Genomic DNA, 22,634 nt, shown 5'->3' on the forward strand with positions numbered 1-22,634 from the left:
CATCTTGTCTAAAAGGACAACATGATAGGCTTTGTCATATGCGTTGCTAAAATTTAAGACTGTAGCCTTCTCTCAATTTACCACAGATCTAGAGCTGGCAGGGACTTTAGTTTACAGATAAGGAATCAGGCTCCTCAGGGAAATTAAGTGTTTTGCCAAAGATAACACAGCACTTCTGCTGTGAGTAGGCAGAGGCATAATTTGGAGATAGACACTCTGGCTACAAAATAATTACTTTTTACATTGTACCACAATGCTGAGCATTCTAACAACTCTGTATAAAGAAAACAAACAAACAAAAAAAGGAAATCGTCTGGCACAAACTAATACTGGTCCTCACATTTCTGGGAAAAGTCTTATTGCAGGATCAAAAACAATTTTTAAAAATTTATTACAAATCCTAAAAATTATTCAGGAAGAAAGAGCATTGTAGCCTAATTATTGCTTTGGTCTCTGGATTTAAATGATTTTAGTTAAATAACCAAAAATTGATATTTTAAAAGTACAGAAAAGAGTAAGTCAATATTACATTACAGATTCTTAACAAAAAACCCACTTTGAAAAGTTCCCACATTAGAGGATGTTCTTCACTTAATCCCAATTCTAGAATACTGAAATGTAACTTGATATTAAATTAGGAAAATGTAATAGACAATAGCAACAAAAACCTGACAATTTTATGCCAAATAATTAAGAAAGTACAATGAATTGTAATGTATAAAGATGCTTTACCCTTAGTATCACAAATGATATGATCAAATATCAAATGTAAGTATCATGCACCACAGAAATCTAAAGAGGTGACAACAAAAGGTATACATACATAATAATTATTTGGTTCCATGAGTCTTCAGTTTTTTTTTTTTTTTTAAAGGGTAAGATGGCTATAGAGCATAAAACTACCTTTCAAATAATTGAGTTTATGGTTATCAAACACTCAGTTTCATTTAGGCATTTAATTAAGCCATTTATTGCTTCAAATGTGTCACCATGAACATTTTAATACACACTCCACAAAAGTAAGGCCTCAATTTTCACCACCTATATAGTTTGTGAACCCACTACACATTTGGATTTATTTTTTTTTTGTGATACCAATTATCACATGTACAACAAAGATTCTAAATGTGCATTTCATAAAACCGGGTGTCTTCACTGTGGACCTTGCCGTATACATCACAGACAATATTAAATGTTTGCCATGTTTTCTGGGATGAGGTAGCTGCTCCGTATGTGGCCCAATTATTTGTGGCAGGCTTTAAAAACATTTTATCCATTACTTATCAACTTCATAAAATTTTGGTGTAGCACTTTATATATATATATATATAAAATATTTAGTTTCAGTTTAACCCTTGTCAAAGAGTAATTTTTTTCAATGGTAAAAATCAAAGTAGATCTAATGAAATCCATACATTGAAAAGTGGCTCCAGCAGCAATTAACCATACTTCTAGCTCAGAAGCTGAGACAATGCTGAAAATAAGATGTTATTAAAGACTTTTACCTTTGAGTAATTACAGTAAGATGACAAACAACAGAAAGTCATGCTGCACCATAGGAAGGGGTATATTATATAATTAAATGGCATATTCAGATAATATAGTAATAACTAATTATCATTTTGTGTAATTTTCTAAAGGCTTTATTAATGAGCTATCAATTAAAGGCGTCACTGGTGCTCATTTATAAAGAAGCCTAATTTGCTTTTATGTTACAATATGGTTGAGAGACATATTATGACAGGTTAGAATCTTAGAATTTGAAGGGTTCTCAAGAGATCATCTCATTCAGCTCCCTTGGATAGCATTGCATAGAACTTGCACTATTTTCTGAAAGAGGCTTTCTATATAGGCTTATAAAATGAGTTTAATTAATGAAAGCTGATGGGCCAACAAAGCTTTTAAGATAGATATTCAAAAAAGAAACATTAAGGATCTTAAATACTTATCTGCTAATCAGAAATTTTCATTTCAGTATCAAAACCCACTCACTGCAAAATTTAGAATTTCAATAGCACCTATGGAACAAAAATTCAATGTTTTTATAGGCATTTACAAATGTAGTGACAATCACTCTGGTTTTTAGAAATAGGAAACTAAGGCCCAGAGTGTTTACATTTGACTTAGCTGTCATGCTAGTCTGGAGGAAAACAAAAAGTAAAACTTAATTGTAAGTTTCTAACTCAAGGGTCTGCAGTCTATTCAGATGAGCATTTTGCCTTAAGACAAATATTTTATAATAATTGTTTTTATTTTATATAATGTAATTTTGTTTTCCCTTATATACTGAAGTAAAAGGGTATTCCTAAAAAAATAAATATTCATTTAAAATTTACATTAAAAAGGTTCTTTTTTCTTATGTTCATATCACAAAATTGCAAACAATATTAAAGAAATCGCAGAACAGTCTCTATATCATGGGACTCTAGATAAAATGAGAAAGGTGAAAGGTGATTGGACTTTAGAAATTTTCACTATTGTTAAATGTGTAAAATATAAATACAAGTAATTTTTTAAAAATTTTATTTTAACACCTAATACAATTCCAATTTTAAGGATTACTTGCACAAAAAAATAAACACATTTGGTATAAAAATTTATCACTTTAACACCCTTTTCCCTCAAGCCCCCCCACCCCACCCTCATGAACTGCATCCTATTTTGATGCAGAAACATATAAAGACTAATGGCACAAATTAGTTTTTACTCTACAGGAGTTTCTGTTTATGTACCCAAGTACTCTAGAGGACACCAGCCCACTTTATACATGAACCATTTTCTTCAGCCTGCTGAATTTAGTTTCACAAAGAAACAAAGCTATAAAGGCATTTAAAAACCATTATCTTAAATTCTTTTTAGAAGCACTGACTTTTTTTTTTTTTTTTTTTTTTTTTGCAACCAGTTATATACATAGTGTTACGTAACAGCTCTGGAGTACAGTACATGCAGCAGAATATACCTGTTGAATATAAAATACTTTTCTTAAAATCTTCACTGTTGGAATTCTTTGAAGATTAAATAATAGAATGCCCATTACTTTGAGAAAATGGCTGGAGAGTACAAATGTCTGCATATGTTGGCCACTGAAATAATCCAAGGCTAACTGGAATAGTATTTATAGCACACTGCGAGTGCATAAATAATTTACTTACATTATTAAAACACAACTAATAAAATTAATAGTTTGAGATCTTATAAGACTGCCTATATTAATCCTTTAAGTGGTTGCCAGGAAATGTGGTTTGTTGTTTTAAGTCCTGTATAAAATGCTTTGCATTAAGTTTTTCCAAAGCTTATTTATGTCTACTGCCTCTTCTCTTCATTGCAGCAGTACACTGTGGACAGTACCATTTTCCTTTTGGTGCTTCCGTCAATCCAACACACCCATAATGGAACCATTCTATAGGGCACTAGAAAACAAAATGTCAACAAAAATCTTTATTATCACTAAGGAAAAAAAAAATGACTGCTATTTCAATTATATTATTATTGTAATCATGTTACAAAATTTTTAGAGCTAAAGGTTATGTGTGTGTGTATACGTATATATGTGTATATATATATATATATTTTTTTTTTTTTTTTTTGCTGAGGCAATTGGGGTTAAGTGACTTCCAGGGTCACACAGCTAGGAAGCATTAAGTGTCTGAGACTAGATTTGAACTCAGATCCTCCTGACTTCAGGGCTGGTGCTCTATCCACTGCGCCACCTAGCTGCCCCTACACGTGTATATATATATATGTATATATATATATGAAACAGTTAAAATGCACTTGGTGCTTTACAATTTACAAAGGATTTCACTACTATTCTATTCTGAGATCTAGTCTAGCTCTTTCTTTTTATAAGTGAGAAAACAGAATCTGACTTCTGATAAGCTTATTTTATTCATTATTGGAATATCTATAATTAGCAATTCACTCAATTTCATTAAAAAGTTGACATGTGATCATTCAAAAGCAAGGAGAAAACTATGAGATATATTTTAAATATTTTTTAATTTTTTGCCTTACTAATTCCCTTCAAAAGTGTGGAAGCATGTTACAGATAACTTTTATCACCTTTATGTATTTAAAATATTCATAGAGGTCAGGTCTTATATACACAAGAAAACACAGGTCCTTTGTAGTTATACTGCTATATCTGATTATCAAAAACATTTCTAAGAAAAGAAATGGAACATAGATGAGCTAGGGAAGAAGTTGGGAAATGTAACACCAACAAATGTGCTACTTTTCTTCACCAACTGTTCAAATAAGGATTTTTTTCAGTGCCCTTTTAAAAATAATATAAAAAAAGATTCTTCAGCAGAACCCATTCACAACTAGGTAAGAGATTCTGGGAAGAAGAGCTGTTGTGTCCTCCTAGCCTATAACTTACTCCCTAAAACACAAAAGCGATAAGATACAATAAAATGTACAAGTTTAATTATAGCTTTCCTTTTAACCTCCACATGCTGCCTTTTCTAAATTTCAAATTTGCTTTCATTACTAGAATGCCTGTATAACCACTTAATTCTTTCTCTTTGCCGCTTTTTAAAAATTCAATGGTCTGCCTACAGCCAAATAACAATTACAGATAAAAAGAATTGATATGAATATAGATATAGAATAAAAATGCCAGGACCAAATCCAAAATAGGCTCCCTTCTTATGGAAAACTCTTTTTTCCAAAAATCTCTAACGATAAAACATTGGACCAGCTAGTTGTTGTAATGGATAGAGCACCAACCCTGAAGTAAAGAGAACCTGAGTTCAAATCTGACCTCAGACACTTAAACAATTCTAGCAAGTCACTTAACCCCAATTGTCTCAGCAAATAATAATAATAATAAAATAAACAAAAAAGATTTAAAAAAAAAGTAACTTCTTTGTCTCTACTCTCTGAAGGTTTGTAAGGTCCTAAAGAATAAGATTAGTATTATATCTTTGTTTATATACTAAATGAATAACATAAACTAGAAAATAAACACTTAAGTGTTTATCATTTGTAAGGCAGTATATATCACTGTATTATAGATCTGAATTACATTCTTATTCCACTAATTGAATTATAAGACATATCACTTCTCTACACACTCTTTAAAGCATTCCTTTTTAAAGTTTCTATGTTTGTTGCAATAAATGTATTCTAGATATTGTTAAATACATTTTTGTTTTAGGAGAAAGAGGTGTCAAATTTACATCTATGAAAACTGTTGAAAGAGATCATATGTCAGTAGTTATAAAACTAGCATTACATTTTAATACTGAGTAAATTTAAGAGAATTATTTACTTTTAGAATGTTCCAACATTCCAAAAGTACCAGTCAATAATCATAATAAACTTACATGGCTAGAGCCTTCTCCACTCCCTCCCGCCAATCACTTTGTTTTATTCAGATATAATTTTTATACATATCTATAAATCCACATGCATTCTTCCCCAATAGGATGCAATGTCTGTGAGGAAAGGGACTGTTTCTTTTTTGGTGCCTAGCACCATGTCTGATACATAGTGGCAGTTAATTAATGCTTGATGACTGATTTTAATTTTCTTGATCCAAAATTAATAACAATATCAAATAATAACAAAAACAAAAACACAATTTTGATATCATAACACAGAATTAAAGGACAATTTTCATATACTAAAAATGCTAATGCTTTCTACCATCCAACATATTATTTTGATACTTACATCTTGGTTATCGCATCCTACCATTTCACCATAGGATACCTGATTTAAAAAAAAAAAAAATTAAATGTGAATATTTAATAGCCAAAAAAACAAAACAAAACAAAAAAAAAACTGTGGATGTTTAAAAATACACTTAACCTTTGCAATCCCTAACTTACATAGTTTTTATCAAAATGTTACATATAATTACATGCAATTCTTATATGTAAATGGCCATATTTATTGCTTGGGAGACCGCCCCCTCTTCTCTCTGGTACCATTGCCACAGCTTGGAATTTTCCTCTTTCCACCTGTTTCTTAGCTTATTGCTCCCTGAAACTACTCATTCCAACTTCTTCACATTTCCTGTTATTTCAGGGCCGGTTGAGGATTAGGACGCAAGAATGACATTAGTAAGGAAAAAGGATAATAAGTATCCAATAAGTATCCAGAAGATTCTTTTCACTGATCTTCCCACTTCCATTAACAATCTTCTCCCATCTGCCCACAATCCATCTCATCATCCTTGCTCATCTTTGGATGAGTGAGATTCTTCAGGTCTGGCCTAAAGATGCTGTTATTCTCAAATTTATATGAATTTTAATCCTTAGGATGCATTAATATTTTAGAGTTGGACGTGGTAGAGAAGAGGGAAGAAGAGGAAATATACAATATAACAAAGAAGAAATTTTTATAATTTCCCAGTGGAGACTACAAACAGCATTATAAAGTTGCAAAGTTTTGAATATAGTCCTGATAAGACTATCTGTCTACTGTCTGTATAGCAACTTAGTTAAGTACAGAGAATGGGTGGTCACCAGGTGATGAATTCTTTTGTCTAGGATGATTTATGAAACTGATAAAAGTACAAAAATCCCAGATCTGCAGTCATAGAAAAGTAGCAAAAAAAAAAAAAAAAAAAAAAAAAAAAAAAAGCAAGGATCAACTCTTGCTAAAAATTTACATCATCTACAAATACTGGTATATGTTGTTGGTATACAATGTAAGATCTTGCCCAATAATTAACAAGTGACACATCATCAGAATCAATCCTATTTATGTAGACATTCTTACTATAAACAAAATGAGGAAAAATAAAGAATTTATAGTTAAATAAAAGAATGGTCCAGAGGTGTTCATTGGATAGGTGAATAAAGGAGTTTAGTGGAGTTGGTTTACTCAAAAGTTGTGTACTCAAAGTTACAAGAAAAAAAATTTTATGGCACTTTTGTTTCATGTTTCATTTCATGTTGAGGTATTCATCATTAGCATAAATATACTATCACCATGAAAAGAATTCCAGTTTATAAATCAACATTTATTAGAGAAGAGAAATTTATGAAGAACCGGATGAAGTAATTTACAAAAGCAAATACACATGCCCTGCTACTCTATGACTTCAATGCAAAGGTACACAAAGGTAAGATGATAAAAAAATATATATATTTTTGAAAATAAAGTTGGTAATTAAGAAATGAAAGAGGCCAAAGACTAACAGAATATGCAAAAACTTCACATCTATATAACACAAATAGCTTCTTTAAGAAGGGAGCTGGAAGGCATTAGAACATCAGAAAATCTCACTGAAAAATTAAAAAAAATGAAACTGACTACATCTCAACAAGAAAATGCTTAATTATTAATAATGACATCATTCTGAAGCCACTGTCTTGTGCACTGTAAAATTAATTACTGATAAACCAGAACAAAAATTAACAAGATTTAAAAAGAATAAAAAATTGAATATAATTACCAAATTTTTAGTTTAACCTCTTAGTCTAAAAAGGAGGAGAGGGAAGTGAACAAGATAAAGACACCAACTTTGGTAATTACTATTTGTAAGAGAGATTTGAATAATGCCAAAGTTGGCATAAGAAGCAGCCCAGAAACTGCCTCAGATGCTAAACTTGAAGGGAAAATTGATCTGTAGAAAGTTCAGCATGAGACCAAGTTAAATTAGATTATACTAAATATTCATAAATAAAACTAAGACAATAAATAGGTGTGAATTGGAACACATCTATCAGCATTTTTAAAGTAATCTACTTTTTTTGGTAAATGAAACCATCAGAATTGGACTCTTATCTTAGTAAATGATGTGTTATAGTGAATAGTGAAAATAATATTTAGGAAGCGCAAGTCAGAAAGGACATTTAGACCTTAATAGATAAAATAACCAATCTTCAAGTAATACATTCTTAATGAAACTCAGAAATACATTTTTAAGATCCCAAAGATAGTAATAACACAAAAACAGGAAAGGCCATAGATAAAATTATTACCAAAAAGAAAATACAGAAAAGATATTAAATATCAATCTACATATCAACTCTCCTATCTCTATAAAACCATTTTGAGGATGATCTATTTATATATCAAGAGTGTCCTTCAAGAAAATAAGAGAATTGATCAAGCAGGCTTTCACATTTAATTCTATATAACAAAGTATAGTTTCAGTTACAAAACTGACTGAGCAATTTAGATATTAAAAGATCCCACTGTTTGTTAATCACCAAAATCAAACAAATAAATATATTTCATTTGTTAGGATAAAAGTTTCAAAGATTCTTCTCCAACTTAATATTATAAAAACTTATATAATAAATGCACCTGATGAAGTAAATTGTTCAACCACCAATCAGTAAAGAATGAATAAAATAGAGAATATGTTTATGAATATATTCACACTGCTCTTGTGGAGAATGTTTCATACAAAAGAGGAATTCTGATATATGGCAAGGTACTTAATATGCTCCTGTGTGTGGATGACTTTATACTAATAATATACATTACACATTCAGAACACTGAACCTCTTATGAAATTGATGATTATACAAAGAAAAAAAAAAAAAGATCAGCCCAGGAATCCATGCAGAAAACAAAAATGAAGAATACATATTGCCCAGACACTGAAACATAGACAAGTGGCCCACTAACTCAATCTATCAGTGTATACATATTGGGGAGCAACTTCAATTAAAAAATGAGCTGGGTACTACAACAGGATTAGATAAGGCTAGATTGAAACTGAGAAAATGTAGTACTTTTAAGATGCTCAGTGCTGAAAAAACTCTACTAATTCATATTTTAAATACCAATATTATTATTTTATTTTTTATGATTTGCAATTACATAATATCATTATTCTAGTGACATTATGTGGTTGCAAATTATTAAAAAAAACAACAAAACACCACCATAATTTTAAAATCACCTGAAAAGCAAGAGAAAATCCATGTGATCTAACTAAGAACTGCTATTTCTTGCATACTAGAAAGGATATAAATAATTATCAAAGATATTTAAGACCAGAAACTGAAATAAGTATAGTAACAATCAGGAATAATAGTTGGACAGTACAAGTCCTACAATATTAAGCAAAAAAATTCTGTAAATTGCAGGAGAGCCAATATAATAATGATAATTCTACTAAACTAATATATTTATTCAATGCCAAAATTACCAAAAAACTATTTTATTGAACTATAAAAAACAAGAAGAAAATTCATTTGGAAGAATAAAAAATCAAAGACTTCAAAGGAATAATAGGGAAAAAAAATATAAATAAGGAAGATTAATAGTACCAGATCTCAAACTATGTTATAAGGTGGTAACAAAATCACTTGGTACAGGTTAAGAAATAGAAAGGTGGATCAGTGGAACAGAGAAAACATTATACACTACAGAATAAATTATTATAGTGTTTGACAAAAGTAAAAATTTAAGCTTTGAAGTCTAACAATGCACTATTTGGTTAAAAAAAATGTTGAGAAAAATGAAAATCTGTCTGACAGAAGCTGGTACAGATCAGCATCTTATATCATCTATCAGAATAAGGTCAAAATGGATATATAACCTAGATAAAAACAGAGATATTATAAGAAAAAAAGTAGAAAAACACAGAATACATTATCTAACAGATTTATGGACAGGAGAAGAATTTGTGAAAAAATAAGAATAGCATTATAAGAAGGAAGATGGATCATTTTAATGACATTAAATTAAAAATATTTTGTACAAATAAAATCAATGCAGCCAAGATTAGAAGGAAAGCAGAAAATTGAGAAAACAATTTTTATATGCAGTTTCTTGGAAGAGAGAGTCAATGGCTATGAACAGGTAGTGTTTTATAAAAAAATCAAAACTATATGTAATCACATGAAAAAAATGCCCACAGTCATTACTGATTAGAGAAATGAAAATTAAAACAACTTTAAGATATCATCTCACACCTATCAGATAGACTAAAATGATAAAAGAGGAAAATTACAAATACTGGAGGCGATGTGGAAAAATTGGAACATTAATACGGTGTTGGTGGAGCTTTGAACTGATTCAACCATATTGTAGAACAACCTAAACTTATGCACAAAGAGTAATTAAACTACTTATACTCTTTAACCTAATAATACTACTATTAGACTGTTTCTCCTAGAGATGGGGAAAAGGAAAAGAATCTATGTGTCCTAAAATATTTATAGCAGCTCTCTTTGTGATGGCAAAGAACTGAAAATTGAGGGAACCAAGAATGGTTAATCAAGTCGTGGCACGTGATTGTAATGGAATAGTATCACACTGTTAAGAAATAATGAGCTGATTTTAGATTTTGATTTTAGAAAATCATGGAAAAGACTTGTATGAAATAATGAAATAATGAAGTGAGCAGAACCAAGAATATATTGTACACAGAAATAGCAATATTATTCAAAGAATAATTGTGAACAACCGTGTTATTCTGAATACTGTAAATACTAAGATCAACTATAAAAGACTTATGAAGGAAGATGCTGTCAAACTCCAAAGAAAGAACTGATAAGCAGAGTATTCATAGTAAGTACAGTTTTACATATATTTATAAGTCTACATCAAATGGTGTCCTTCTCTAGTGTAAGGGAATGGTGTCCTCTAGTATGAGGGGAGGAAGGAGGGAGGGAAATAATTCCAAACTTAAAATTCAACAAAAACAAACAAAAATCAGAAGAAGGCTCCAATTACATTGGCTATCCAATTTTTGGATTAGTGAAAACATGGACAAGAATTGCACTGATTAAGGTGTAGATTGATTTTGACTTGAAGAGAAAGTAAGAGAGACAGAGAAGAGGGGAAGAAAGGGAGAGACATAAGGAAAGACAGAGACAGAGATATAGTGAGAAAGACACACAAAGAGAGAGAGAGAGACAAAGACAGAGATGGGGAAAGAGAGAGAGAGACAGGAAGAGAGAAAAGGGGGCAAGCAAAGAGACAGATGGGGAGAGAGAATGTAAGTAGGAAAAAAAGCAATTAAATTTTGTTATATTCTGATAGGCTGGAAAGGGGGGGATATAAGTTAGAAAGAAATAGGAATGACAATGGAAAGGAAAGAGAAAAAAAATTAGATCAAGATCAAGATCGCCATTGTTTCTTAGTCTTTGCTTGAGACCATGAAACTGGGAAAGTAATTGCTCCCACTGTGAGAATGGAAGTTTCAGATTCCTGTTTTTCTCAGTAAGAAATCTAAATACACTGTCTCATAAGAACACTTTATGAAAGTTCATTTCTATGATACTAGTAATTCAGATTTATAGTTTAGGCATGTTATATTCTTTAAAAAAAATTATTAGGTATAAATGGTATACATTAGGAACCTAGACACTTTATATGATATTACTTCTATGGGAAAGTAATCCATAGTTCAAAATGACTGTGAATTTTTAAGAACATACCACTTCTATAGAATTACTTATAATTATGAAATATTTGCAAAAAAATCTACATCTTATTTAAAAAGTAAAATAACACTAAATTTATATGTATAGACTAAGTAAAAAAAAAGAGTATTTTAATAAGCTGATGAAAATTATAATAAAGTAGATATTAGTAGATGCATTTACAATACTTAAAAGATGGTATTTACAAAACTTAAAAGATTACTAAGGTTTGTTATTTTGGGGGGTGACAAATATGAAGTTCTTATTTTTGTCCCTAAAATTTCAAGTTAAGTAAATGAGTACTATGCTGAGGAGCTTCTAGTTATGGCATTTATGCACTTTCATAAGCTAGTCTATTATCCCTACTAACAAAATAAGGAATAAATGTTAAAATACACCATGTACTCAATTACTATTTTCTTCTGGAATTTTCCCAGCTCATGAAGGGGTCAAGATGAATCTTATTTTCTAAAAAAAAAAAAAAAAAAAAAAAGATTTCCTTGCCTCAAATGCCATCTCATTCATTTCAGTGTGTAAGTTCATGCCTTCTACTTACTTACATAGCTTTGTCTATATACTAAGATCTACAATATATACTGCATTAAAATCCAGAACCAATTGTATCATTCAGAATCTTTTAGGGGATTGACTGAAAAGATATACTAACAAGAAATCAAGAGAGAAGGGGAAGGCAGAGTCTTTAAAAAATGAAGTTGTATTGTAAGTTGGATTTGTTTTTCACTTCATCTAGATTAAAAGAATATTAGATATTTACCTGATTACAAATACAATAACGTGGTTCATTTGGGTCATAAGTCCAATCAACCTGGTTGTTTGAATCAGATTCTGGTATTGCTGTTGTTTGTTGAGAGAGTTCTTGTGCTAATGCTGATGATGAGGAACATGATGATAAAGAGGAAGAAGAAGAGGAAGATGAAGACTGCTGGCTTGAAGACTTGTTGTTGTTTCTGGAAAAGAGCAAAAATTTTATTTGGTAGAGAATATAGGGAAAGTCAATTAATGAACTTTTACAAAAGTATCTGAAAGGAAAGAATTTGATTATATTATTTAGTGTTTCTTTTAATATGTAAATTTAAAAAATAATTTCAAATATAAGAATGAAAATTTTGTATAACGGGGAAAAAACACAGACTCCCGAAAAGTTGTTTATCATTACTGAATTGCTTTTTGTGGCTATTGAATTATTAATGACCTAGCCTCCTACTTTATTGTGAAGGCTGAGGCTATCTGATACAAACTCCCTGAGTTTCTTTCTTCCATTCTTTAAAAACTTATCATCATCTAACTTCTCTTAGTGACACAAATCCCTACTACTCACTAGACTAACCTCTTGGCTTATACCATTGATCTGATCCCACTCCCTCCTGCCTTCTTTAGGGCCTTGCTCTGATAGTTATCCCCTTCACCCCAACTTAAAAAAAAAAAAAAACAAAAAACAAAAACAAAAAAACCTCCCTTGATCCTGGTAGCACATATAGCTATAATCTCACCTTTCATCCTCTAGCTTCTTGAAGAAATGGAATAAATCTAAAGCTTACAATTTCTCCATGTTGTCCCTTAATCCCCACAAGGCTCCCCAATGAACTAATCAATAAATCCAATGTTTGTTTTTTTTTCCTAGTCATCATCCTCTAGAACCCCTCTGTAACTTTTAACACTGCTGACCATCCTCTCTTATGAGATACTTTCTCTTCTAACCAAACTGTCCTGGTTCTTCTATTTGTAATTGTTCCTTCAGTATTCCTTACCTTCTCCTCCTCCTTTTATTCCCAATTCTCTTAAGGTATACAAATGTTCCTTAAGAGTGAGTTTTAGGATTTTTCCACTTCTTTCCACAGTTTTTTCCTTGACAGTCTCATTCACTTCTATGGCTTCAATGATCAATTTTATGCAAATGACTACTACATATTTGTCTCCAATGATAACTTCTCTGAATTTTAGACCCATATTCAGTGGCCTTCATATCTCCATACATATGTCTAATAAAGTATATGTCACCCCTAAATGACATTAAGTTTGTAGGAACAGGAATAAAAGTTAAAATCCTAAACTAACTTATCCTACTGATTATTCCTACCCTGTACTTCTGTAGTCTATATCACTATTTAAAGATGCTGAAGAACAGGCTGTATTATTTCCTAGAGAGGATACTTTAAACTAAGTAAGGTTAAGTAAAACAAACATGAAAAACAAAAACAAACTTACTTGCTTTTTCGACCACTTCGTGAGTCTGTTGCTGCTGAACTTATGGTCTGAGTTAATGTAGATGCCAATGCTGATGAAGAATAGCCAGTTGATTCCCTGGCTAATGAAAATTCTCTCCCTAGCTGGAAGTCATTATTCTTAAAAGCTTCATAACTTGCCTTTAAACTTGATGTTCTTCTACCTTCTTTCATCTAAAAAAGATATGAAAGTATTAGAATACACAGTCATCAATATATTACTTCTTTTGTACTGTCTAACTTTAAACTTACTGCAGTTAAAATTACTGCATCTGAATATTAAAAAGTAGACATCAGTCATAAAATATATACTATCTTCTGACCAGAGGCACTAAAAAAAAAAGTCTGTAAACTCTAAGCTGTGCAGCTGGGCAAATATGCCAACATCTATAATAGGATGAACAACTTCAAGAACTAAAGAAAAGACTCAAGAGCACAAAAAGGGTACATAAGCCAAAGTGCAATCTTGGTAGATTCATCTTTCGTTATCTTACAATCTCTAAACCTGAAATGGTTTATGCTACAAGCTTAATTTGTTAATTCTACTTAAGAAAATTAGATATAAAACTATTTCAAATGAACTGATATGGAAGCAATATAATTTATTTCATTTTTAAGAAACTCTACCTTTTAGACATTTTAATATATTTCTTAGGGTTCTATACAGATTGGCAAAAGAAAACTATCTGCCCTACCCCCATATATAACTATTCTTTTACCTGGGCTGTGGCTTGAACTGCTTGAGCTGCTGCCATGGTAATTGCTCCAGCTCCAGTTCCTGAAGATAATGAGCCGATGTTATAGGATGCCAGCGGTTGAGAAGAATTCACATTGTAAGCATTGTTAGAAGACGTTGAAGAATTATTGTTTCGACATCCTAAATGAAATAAAAACACAAGAGAAAATGGAGAAAGTGTAATTTCAGTGAGATAAAAAATATCCCTTCCCCATTTAGACAGTAATGAATAACTCAAAAACAATATTGCTTAATTGAAAATCACTATAAAGTAGGTCAAAGAATTTCAAGAATTAAAATTTTCTGTTTTCTTTTTCTGTAATAACATGTAAATATATGGCATTTCTCAAAACAAGATCCAAACTATCTAAAATCCTAATTTAAAAAAAAAAATTCAGGCTTATAATAAATTTAGAGAAATACATTTAAGAAATTAAAATTACCTGGAGTATTTTCTTTAGAGGCATCTGATGTAAGAGTGGATAGAAGAGCTTCAGATTTAAACTTCTTTTCAGGAATGTGATCTGTTGTAGTATGGTGAGAAGTTGGATTATACTTCCTTTCTGAATAAGAATGAAGAATTACTTGGTTTTTAAATTTTGGAAAACTATGGTTGGGGAAAGTGAGAAGTGTTCTTTTTAAATAGAACTTTTTTTATAGTTTATTGAAATTAGTTTTAAATCTGTGGTTTTATAATCTTGTGAGGAAAGATGGAAAACAATGGTGGTTCAAGGGATAGAATGTCAAGAGCTAGAATCAGTAAGACCTGAGTTCAAATCCATTCTTTGGTACTTATTAGCTGTATGACCCTGGGGTAAAATACTTAAATTCTAATTACTTTGGTTTTCTCATCTGTAAAATGGGGATCATAATAGCACATCTCCCAGGGTTTGTTGTGAGAATCTGATAATAATTATAAAGTGCTTAGCACAGAAGCATAGTAATCGTCATAAAAGTTAACTATCATTATTAGAAACAGCCATAAGTTGTTACAAGATGATCTGAGGATATTTTTATCTGAGAATAAAGTACTAAGACCTTAGTGGGTACAGTTCAGGAAAATTTTCACATAGAAAGTAGCCTTTGAAATAAGCATCAAAAGGAATTTTTCTTAATTCAGCCATTGTCCTAGGAGATCATAGCCCAGTAATGGGTCATAACAATAGTTTGATAGGGGAGGTAATGCCCAGGGCAAAAAGCAGGTTGGTAATGAAAACAACAGGATAATAGACAAGATGATTAGTTTCCCAAGAGAATGTGTACATCTCATTAAGCAAAGTTTTCTAAATTTATAGTATCTATGTATTAGAATGTGTTTCTATTTTCATGATTATATAATTAGGATATATTAAAATTTCAAACACAACAAAATAAATAAATCCCCAAACTTACTCTCTACTGGTGTATGTGAATGAGCATGATGGTTATTTACTGGTTGTGATGGAGTATCTAATTCCAGTGATCCTGAAAAAAGACACACAGAGAGAGATAGGGCATTAAATTACAAAAGAATTTGGTAATTTATCTACTAGTTACAGAGATTATGTCCCTTCCTTTCCAATCCATCTGGACAGGCAACTTTAATCCATATATCTATAGATTTTGTTTAGCCTTGTCCATTTAAGTCAACACAATCTACACTATTACTGGTTGCCCAGATTTTCCTTAAGTCATCCCCAACTCTGAATAAATTAGAGTTACATAATGAGAAACACAGAGCTCAAACACTTTGTCATGATATACTAAAAAGATATCAAACTCAATTCAAAGAGATTACAATGTAGCGAAATGTTCAACATAAAATTAAACCAAAATAATACTACATAGATAACTGAAGTCTGGGTTTTCTAAGTCATTTCTATTTAAGTATGACACCATTGGTATCCTGAAAGAACTCTGGTTTTGTTATCATTACTCCTGGCTTCAGATTCCACCTGGAATACTTACTGCCTATGTGAGTGTGGGAAAATCACTGTATCTCCCTGGACCCCAGCACACTCCTTTGCAACATGAGAGGGAAACTTTAAAAACGGTCAAGTTTGATTAAGCATAATATGTTGAAGTGAGACCAGATAATCTCTAATATCACTTTAGCTCTAAATTTATCTTCCTTCAACAAGAATATATATGCGTAACTACATAATCTGAAAAAAAAAAAAAAGTTACTGTATAAGAGACTTGATGAACTTTTTAAACCCATTTTTCCACTATAGTCCTAACTTCACTGTCTCATCCTGGAGGAGACCCTACACCAATGAAACCTGCCAATGCTTAAGCTCTGGCAGTTCTATTATACCAGAAAGACAAGAGGCCAAATAAGAGAGGTTCATTATCACATTAGCTACAGAGTGATGAATTTTTTTAAACCACAGTTCTGAAAGAATGTCTATTAGGTTATAGATGGATGAAATCTATATTGGAGAAGAGTGATATTAAACTAGCAAAACAGAGCTCATTAATGTTGATGGGGAAAAAAAACTCATCTAAAAGCTAATTGATTAAGAGACTTTAAAACAAAAACAAATAGTTCAAGTCTAACAGAAAGGCAAAGGGGTTCGGAAGTCAGAGAAATGGTTCAAATCTACATTATTTGTAAAATGATGTTATACTCAAACTTTAAGCTCTAATTCTAGGATCTCATGGATATCATTACTATATAAAAGAGAATTCACTGTTCAGCAAATTAAAATGTGGTATTCTCCACTTTCATAAGGGGACAAAGTTAGGTTATTTTTGCTATGAAAAGCTAAGTAGAAGAGCCACAAGGTAAAATACTATATTGGCCCAAACGTGTGTCCACTAATTTCCAATCTGGTTTGTACAAAATCTGAAAGAAGCAATAACCACAATCTCAATGATGCATATCACTTTAAGCAAGTGATAAAATAAAGAAAGCAATTTTTGACAAGAATGAATATCTTTATTTCAACTAAAAGTAATGTAAAAACAATTCAGTAATTAAGTATATATTTTAACATAAGTTTTTACATCATTGTTTTTTAGTGTACTGAGATCAGAAGTAGTCCTGTTTTTTCAATTATAATTCTTAATTAGGAACTCTTATCAATGCATCCATACACTTCTTGTCACTTGTAAGGAGTCCAGAGACTCTAGGAGATCCTGGAATCTAAAGGCCAGGAATTTATGTATTTTTTAAAAACTCATTTTGATAATTATTTTAACAGAATTGGATTCCTTTTTAATCTCATGTATTTTATTTTATGCATTTAAAACACATTACTCTGAAGATCTAAAGATTTCACTAGCCAGCCAAAGAAGTTCATGATAACACAAGTGAAGGACCCTCCATGCTTTAAAACATTGAAAGGTTAAAAAAAACCTGTCTAGGATCAAAAGCAAATGACCCAAGCCAATTTTATAAATGCAAAAATTAATTTTATTTTCTAACCTTGTTTCCAGAGATTTTAAATTCTAATGTAACTCATATTATGACATGAACAATTTTTTTCAGTGCTGAAAACATACCCTTACACACACACACACACACACACACACACACACACACACACACACACACACACACACACACACACTTTTCCCTAGATAATTTAGGAATGGAGATTCAACCATTTTGAGAAATTTTGGCAGATGGTAAACATAAAATGGGGATGGGGGACCATCCGGCGATTGTGAAGTAATATTACGCATATTATCCGAAGTCTTTAGAGGATCTCAAAGGAAAGAAACTGAAAAGCAAGCTGAAGCCTTTAGAAGGAGAAATTAAAAATAGTTTATCTCTGGCAAGAAATAGATTTAGGGCAAAGAAATTTTAATGGGGAAAATATGTTGCTTCAGAAAGTAATTTAGAATTTTACTAGACAGGTTACTAGAGTATTTATATTCTTTCACTACAGGATCCCACTAATGGGAATTTATCCCAAATACTATATATGTAACAACATATCATAACAGGACTTTTTATTATTGCAAAAACAAACAGAAACAAAATATGTACCCACTCATTGGGAAATAAATTGTTTAGATAAAATGATAAATAAATCACTATTAAAAACATAAATTACACAGTAAAAAGCAATGAAATCTGAATTTTAACGATCAATTTCAGGCCCTGAGAAGTAGTAATCAAACATATTCTTCTCTCAGTGGAGAGGAAGAAATATAACATGGAAACGATGTAAGTTCGAGTTTTTTAAATATCTTACTCTGTTATAAGGGGAAATGATAATGGCATAAAATCAAAAAGGAATAATACATTTAAAAACAATCTTTTTAGAATGAAAGTTTTTAAATTTGGAATCTATAGACCAATGAAAAGTACATGAATAAATGTTAAAAGGTCTTGGAAAAAGACCTCCATGAATTTGTAGGGGAAAAAAATTATTTTTACTATTTTGCTTTGGTATTTAAAATCATTTTGGGAAGGGGTCTATAAGATTTTCCTGATTGCCAAAGAAGTCCATGACACAAAGAAAAGGTTAAGAACCTTTGCTATAGAAGAACGTCCACTGAATTTCTATAAAGGAGAAAAAAATGAACAATCTTTTCTTAAGTACACAATGATATTTTAAATAAATATAATCAACAAGTCATTAAATAAGCATTTATTAAACAACCCACTAAATGTCAGGCACTGTGCTAAGGGCTAACAATTAAGTTTAATTTTAAAAAGTACTTAACCTAAGGAATTACATTTCTTTTAATCTTTATTTTAACTGGTTGACTCAAATTGTTATAAGCAATTTGCAACAAACAACTGTGGGAGGAAAGAAAAAGAGCTGGCCTTGGAATCAGAAAAACTTGAGTGGCTTCTGCCAACTCATTGGCTGTGTGATCTTAAGCCCTCATAAACTCAGAGTGCCCAATACAACTCTCTAAAACTAAACTGCTAAAAGGGTAGTGATTTGCAATGGTAGAGAAAGTATCTTTACTGAACATTCTTATAGAAATGAAATCACAAGATTAGTCTAAAATAAAAACAACATTATTTTAGTAGAAAAATATCATTAATATAAAAAAAATGAACGGCATACTTTTTCTACTTTTTGTTATTCATGCCTGAAAACAAGAAAAAATGTCAGACCCCATATTAACTTTAAAAGGATGCCATCATTCATTCACTTTGCAGCAACTACCAAAAAGACTTAGAGGAATTTAAAAATATTTGTGGGACACATATCACATCTGCTTCCCAATATATGAAATCTTAACATTTACTTACTTCTCTCTAATATTTCTGTAATTCCAGCATTATCAGCTTCTAGCTCCATTTTAAACTTAGCCAGCTCTTGATCCAATTTTCTCAAGTGTCGATCTACCTGTTTGAAAAAATATCAAAGGTAACCACCAAAATTTGGGACTCAGTGTTAGTTTTGTAGGGAAATATATGATTTTTATTTTTAAACAGATATAGTTATATCACAATCTGTGACATGAGAAGAGTTATTTAACTACTCTATGCCCAGTTTCTCCAACTATAGAACCAAGGGATTAGACTAGATCTTAAATGTCTCTTTTAGAGTTAAAATTTAATTTAAAAAAACTTTTTAAAATAAAATGTTAATCAATTTTTATTTACAAATTTTCCCCCTTCTTTCCCTGCGTTCTATATTTAAGATAGAGAGAAAACAACAACCAAATAAGCTGCTACCATGGATTTTGGGGACTCAGCAGAAGAGTCCTGCAAACGTAGGCCTTCAGGTTTCTATAAAATCACTCTATGGATATTTACATTTTGTATAATAAAGTATGATGATTAGGGTTAAGAATGACAACTCAGAGACAACAATATCATTAATAAAATATTTAATTATGGTATACATATACTAGTACAGCTAGTAAGTGGATTAAAATAGTTATAAACTTAACAAGAGTTGAAACAAAGTATTTTCTGATTAATAATGAGCTAAACAAAACACTCAAAACTACTTGCCTTGGGAACTCCAATTAAAAATAAGTTTAATGTAAAATGCTTCCTTTTTATTTACATGGGACAAAATAATTTTTTTCCTATTAGAGATTTATGATTTGGTTGTAGATGCTGCAATAATTCTGAAATCTAACCCAACTGCTATAACTGGGTGAAAAAATTTTATTATATATTGCAGACAAATGAGAACCACCATTTTTTTGTAGAACTGTGCTTAAGAATACCTGCTAATTATTTTAATACTGCTGGATTGGAAAGGTAAATTTTATTCAAAATTATATTGTTCAGTCTAAATTCCATAGAAATAAATGGAGATTGCTTTTCCTAGAAGATCATACAATATATTGATAAAGAAAAAGTTAGTTTGTCAAGAAAATAATATTTAAGGTGACCAGTAAGTGATTAAGTGCTTAATCACTTTTGCCTATAAGTGAAGTTTCTACATTCCAGCATAAAAAGGGTTCATATTAGAGCGTAACATAGTTATTTTTCAAACTCACAGAATAATAAAAATCAAGTTGCAAAACACAAATAAAAAATATTACATTGTTTTTAGCCTTTGGCTGAATGGGCCCAAAAGAGTGTTAGTCTGTGAAATGTCTATAATTAGGACCCAGCTCCCTTTGTCCTTACCCGTAAACTGCCTGTCTGAAACTGTCAGAAGCTGTAATTAGCATCAGGGTCATCAATGTTGGAATCTCACTCATTCAAAGAGTTTGCAGGTATTTGAGCATCCTTGAATCTAACCTCTATTCTAGGAGAAAAATATGAACCTAAATTTCAGTAAGGCAAAGAAACTCCTCCTTACTTCTTGCCAAAAGTGGTTTTAAAGGAACTCAGAAACACAAAGAAAAATCACTTTAGAAGTATTAGTACCCATTTAAATTCAATGCAACCTATAATTGCAACAATTTACAAATATTCACTGTGCTCTACAAAAATATGTACAAAGTAGAGAGATAGGTCTCTGGTGGGACATCTGTCTTGAAGGAATTGACAATCTATCTGGGAAGATGGGGAGCTTCATAAACTGGCCCCTTCCTACCTTTTCAGCCTTATGCCTCACTTCCCTCCATCTATATCCCAGGAACAGGGCCTAATAACAGTTCCTCAAGCACAATTCTGTCTTTTGCTCTTCTTTGCATTAGCTGGGACACATACCTAGAATATTCTGCCCTTTCACTTCCACCTCTTAATTTCCCTGGATTCCTTCAAGACTTAGTTCAAATTTCAGTTTCTTCAGAAGGCTTTTCAGAGTTCCTCCAGCTGCTATTGCCTTCTTATATGCACCTAAATATTTGTAAACTGTCTCCTCCATTAGAATGTCTGATCCTTGGGAGCAGGCAGTATTGTTTGTTGTGGGGATTTTATTTCATTTTATTTTTTGGTGGGGAGAGGAAATTTTTGTAGTTTTGACTTTAATAAAAGCTTTATAATTGACTAAAAAAGTTAAATACCACCACCAGACTAAAAAATCATTTAAGAGATATTAAGGCTAATTACCTGCCTCCCAAATGATATAAATAATAAGTGCCAGGAATTTAGAACTGCAGAAACAAATGAATTTAGAACTGTAATGAGGGGCAACATGACAGAATCTAAACAACAGAAGACTAAAGTCAGAGAACTTGTGTTCAAATTCTTTTTCTGATGCTCTATAATCCTGAGCAAGTTACAACTCCTCTGGGCCTCAGTTTTTCCATCTATACCATGGAGGATTTGGACTGGGTGGTCATAAAAGGTCTCTTTCAGCTCTAGATCTAAGATCCCAGGAGTCTTAAGGGGTCACCTAATAAATATCACACATTTCAAGAAATTAGCATGGAGCACAAGGACCTAGAATGGTGCCCCAAATTTATTTCTTACTATGTGACTCTGGTCAAGTCATTTATCTTCTTGGAGCCTGAGATGCCCTTATTTATGAAACTGGGTGGGTGCTTCCTTGACTTCCTGAGTGATCATAAGGATGATGGGAAAGAATGAATGTAAAGTATTTTGTAAATTCATAAATCTATAAAAAAAATTGTACTACAAGTAATTTTTATAAATAAAGAAATCAGGGACCTGAGAAGTTAAGAGGAAGAAACTATTTTGGATTGAGGTAGTCTGGAGAAGCTTCAAAAGGCAAGGACAATTCATTCTCTGCTTTAAGGATATTTGAATAGGCAAAAAAGATATTCTAGGCAATGCAGAAGGTTCCAGAAAGAAAAGAAAAGTATTCAGGTACCAAAAGAGCAAATCACCTTGTTTCAAGTGGAAAGTTACTATAAAAGAGTTAAGGCTGGTTCCAGATTATTATAAATTGTGAATACCAGATTTAGGAATATAAATTTTATTATTCTGTAGGTCATGGAGAGCAAATGCAGCTTTATGAGTAAAGGGTTTAATCCAAATAGCATTTT

General features: G+C 31.3%; 1 protein-coding gene across 6 annotated transcripts in view; it reads right to left on the bottom strand.

Moving 5' to 3' along the window:
- Window positions 1-456: 456 nt before the first annotated feature.
- ING3 (inhibitor of growth family member 3) overlaps window positions 457-22,634 on the bottom strand; it is a 49,025-nt gene continuing 26,847 nt past the window's right edge. For 4 of the 6 annotated variants that reach the window (XM_074268151.1, XM_074268148.1, XM_074268146.1 and 1 more), the window contains 8 exons: window positions 19,525-19,621; window positions 15,717-15,788; window positions 14,768-14,887; window positions 14,308-14,465; window positions 13,572-13,762; window positions 12,121-12,313; window positions 5,680-5,718; window positions 457-3,410 (listed from right to left, as the gene is read on the bottom strand). In XM_074268151.1, the coding sequence (XP_074124252.1) occupies window positions 3,294-3,410; window positions 5,680-5,718; window positions 12,121-12,313; window positions 13,572-13,762; window positions 14,308-14,465; window positions 14,768-14,887; window positions 15,717-15,788; window positions 19,525-19,621 (987 nt within the window). In that variant the 3' untranslated portion in view covers window positions 457-3,293. The remainder of the gene's footprint in view (window positions 3,411-5,679; window positions 5,719-12,120; window positions 12,314-13,571; window positions 13,763-14,307; window positions 14,466-14,767; window positions 14,888-15,716; window positions 15,789-19,524; window positions 19,622-22,634) is intronic. The other 2 variants (XM_074268149.1, XM_074268147.1) reach the window with 1 other exon arrangement.

Source organism: Sminthopsis crassicaudata, chromosome 5 (genome assembly GCF_048593235.1).
Source record: "Sminthopsis crassicaudata isolate SCR6 chromosome 5, ASM4859323v1, whole genome shotgun sequence".
NCBI classification, from domain to species: Eukaryota; Metazoa; Chordata; class Mammalia; order Dasyuromorphia; family Dasyuridae; genus Sminthopsis; species Sminthopsis crassicaudata.